Source organism: Macrosteles quadrilineatus, unplaced genomic scaffold (genome assembly GCF_028750875.1).
Source record: "Macrosteles quadrilineatus isolate MER2022 unplaced genomic scaffold, UCM_ALF_1.0 Scaffold_2__2_contigs__length_208266976, whole genome shotgun sequence".
NCBI classification, from domain to species: Eukaryota; Metazoa; Arthropoda; class Insecta; order Hemiptera; family Cicadellidae; genus Macrosteles; species Macrosteles quadrilineatus.
The window spans coordinates 147,636,862-147,639,824 of record NW_026542595.1 but is presented as its reverse complement, the minus strand read 5'-3'; the positions used below and the strand labels follow the sequence as shown (position 1 = coordinate 147,639,824).

The 2,963-nt window shown below is 33.9% G+C and overlaps 1 protein-coding gene across 1 annotated transcript; it reads left to right on the top strand.

Annotated features, from left to right (window-relative positions):
- Positions 1 to 2,200: 2,200 nt before the first annotated feature.
- LOC128985014 (DNA polymerase epsilon subunit 4) lies at positions 2,201 to 2,587 on the top strand. The gene has a single exon (XM_054404387.1). It carries the CDS (start codon positions 2,201 to 2,203, stop codon positions 2,585 to 2,587), a length of 387 nt encoding a protein of 128 aa, XP_054260362.1.
- The last annotated feature ends 376 nt before the right edge of the window (positions 2,588 to 2,963 follow it).

The following is a 2,963-nucleotide window of genomic DNA, read 5'->3' as shown; positions in this document are numbered from 1 at the left end:
TTGCACTCACCCCAACCCCCAACCAACCTGCTGTGAATTTCGGCGAAATGATGAGTCAACCACCCTTCCCAACTCTGCTGTGGTCAAAACTTTTATATAGTTTTATATAATATATATATAAGGGGGGTGGGGGCGCTGCTTTTGGGTTTTTGCCCAGGGCGCCACTGACCCTTAACGCGGCCCTGATGAACGGGTCCCAAAAATTTAATTCCCAAACATTATTGAGTCAGTATTCATATACATTATTGAATCAGTATCCAAATACGTTTTTGAATCAGTATCCATATACGTTATTGAATCAGTATCCATAAATACGTTTTTGAACCAGTATCCATAATTTATTGAATCAGAATACGGTATTGAATCAGTATGCATATACGTTTTTGAATCAGTATCCATACGTTATTGAATCAGTATCCAAATACGTTATTGAATCAGTATCCAAATACGTTTTTGAATCAGTATCCAAATACGTTTTAATCAGTAGTCCTATCCATACGATATTGAATCAGTATTCAAATACGTTATTGAATCAGTATCCAAATACGTTTTAATCAGTAGTCCTATCCATACGATATTGAATCAGTATTCAAATACGTTATTGAATCAGTATCCATAAATACGTTTTTGAACCAGTATCCATAATTTATTGAATCAGAATACGGTATTGAATCAGTATGCATATACGTTTTTGAATCAGTATCCATACGTTATTGAATCAGTATCCAAATACGTTATTGAATCAGTATCCAAATACGTTTTTGAATCAGTATCCAAATACGTTTTAATCAGTAGTCCTATCCATACGATATTGAATCAGTATTCAAATACGTTATTGAATCAGTATACAAATACGTTTTTGAATCAGTATCCATATACGTTATTGAATCTTCATCCAAATACGTTTTTGAATCAGTGTCCATACGTTATTGAATCAGTATCCATAAACGTAGTTGACTGTTACATTGATACTGTTACTTTGACTATCAGTATCCATATAACATATTGACACTATTAAATTATTGACATTAATTTATATAAGCTATTCACTGAGACATTGCTTAGCCATACAAGTTATTACCATCCAAGTACATGGCATACACTGAGCCATTGCTTAGCCATACAAGAAATTATGTATACCTTGTAGGTCTGATTCTATCCTCTTATTTCATCAATGTAAACCAAATGAAAGATTCAGTATAAATCTTGCAAAGGTTTTTGTTTGTTTACACCAAAACATATCTTTATATTTATAAAATCAATAAAATAAAATAAGTATCATGCTGAACAACATGATGCTGCAAGTAAAAATTATGAAATAGGCAAGAAGCTCACTGATATTTCCAGAAATACTGTTTCTTCTAATGCATGAAAACAAATATTTCATTCCATTGACAAGTATGAGTAGAAAAATGCCGCGTTGCTTCGAATCGAGTTAGGCTACATTAAAATTTGTTGCTGCTTCACACACCCCAACATTTGATATGGGATTTTTTTGGCACGTGATTTGTTTCGATCGTCAGTAATTTAGCTTTGTTGCGAGTGACAACATATGTTGACGAAGGTACCCGTGACCGCGAGACGGAAAAAGGTGTAGTAACATGGAGAATAGACCGAGTTTTTGGTCGGGATTTAAATAAAAATGGTAATGAAAAGTCGGGAAAAAGTCGGGAATTCCATTTGAGAAATCTGGTAGACACCCTGGTTTTGCAAAACCTGGCTGCCATAGAAATAACAAAAGATATAAAATAATGTAAAATCACTTTTGAACTCAGAATTTATCTAGGAACCTAGAGTAAAAATATTATTGATTTAATAAGTGGTCAAGCAACCAATTATTTTATTTCTGGATCACTTGAGAAGGAGACCCTATTCAAACTGACCATTAGGTGTTTTTACCTGGCCATTGTGATAAACGCTTCATGTAGGATCCATTTGGTACATCTAAGAACTAACTATACACACACAATCATGAAGATTTGTATAATTTTAAAGAAAAATTGTAGGCCTAATTTACTGAGGAAAAGTACCTGAGAAAACAAGTTATTAAAAGTGATCCATTTAATTTGGAATGAACCTGCTTGCCCAAATCAAACAAGCTTGATACATACATGGTTGAATATCTGAGAGTCTTTTAACTGTTTTAGGCTGTAAACTTCAGCACGCCTATTTTGTAAAAGAGACTCTGAAAATTGGCATAATGGAGGAGCTTGCAAATGAGTCTGGCGATAACTTGAACACCGATGACGTGAACACTGATGACGTGGAATTGACAGAAGCCAACACGGAAAATCAAGATGAAAGCCACGGTGACACAAACACAGAAGAGAAAGCTGAAAGGTTAACAAAGTTGCCAATGTCGAGGATAAAACATATTATGAAAATGGATCCTGAAGTATCTTTGGCGAGCCAAGATGCAGTGTTTCTTATTTCTAAGGCTACAGAACTATTTATCCAAACACTCGCTAAAGAAGCCCAATCATTCACTGCGCAAAGCAAAAAGAAAACCATACAGAAAAAAGATGTGGAATCTGCTGTTGCTAGTGTGGAAAGCTTAGTGTTTTTGGAGGGTGCCTTAGACATTTAAAATTGGTTTGGACAGTAGGCTACCTAATAACTTTTGTGGATAATATTCTGAGAATTTACCACCTACTAAAAGGTCACCATGTGTCTATGTTTTGTGTATTTGTGGATATGTTTATAGGCCTAGTATTTGTCAGATTTTAGAGTATTCTTTATTCAAATGGAGAGCTTGGAAATTGATGTATGGCATAGAAAAACAAAATTCCAACACTAAGTATTATATTATGAGAAAAATTGGTCAAATGTTTGTAATGATTTGGAATTTCAGCTTTGGTAAATAATTTTCTTATGTAACTAGGAATAAATATAGGTACACTCTTTTCTTATGCCTTTTCTTATATTTTATAACACCCTCCATTTAACGATCCTACACTTTTATT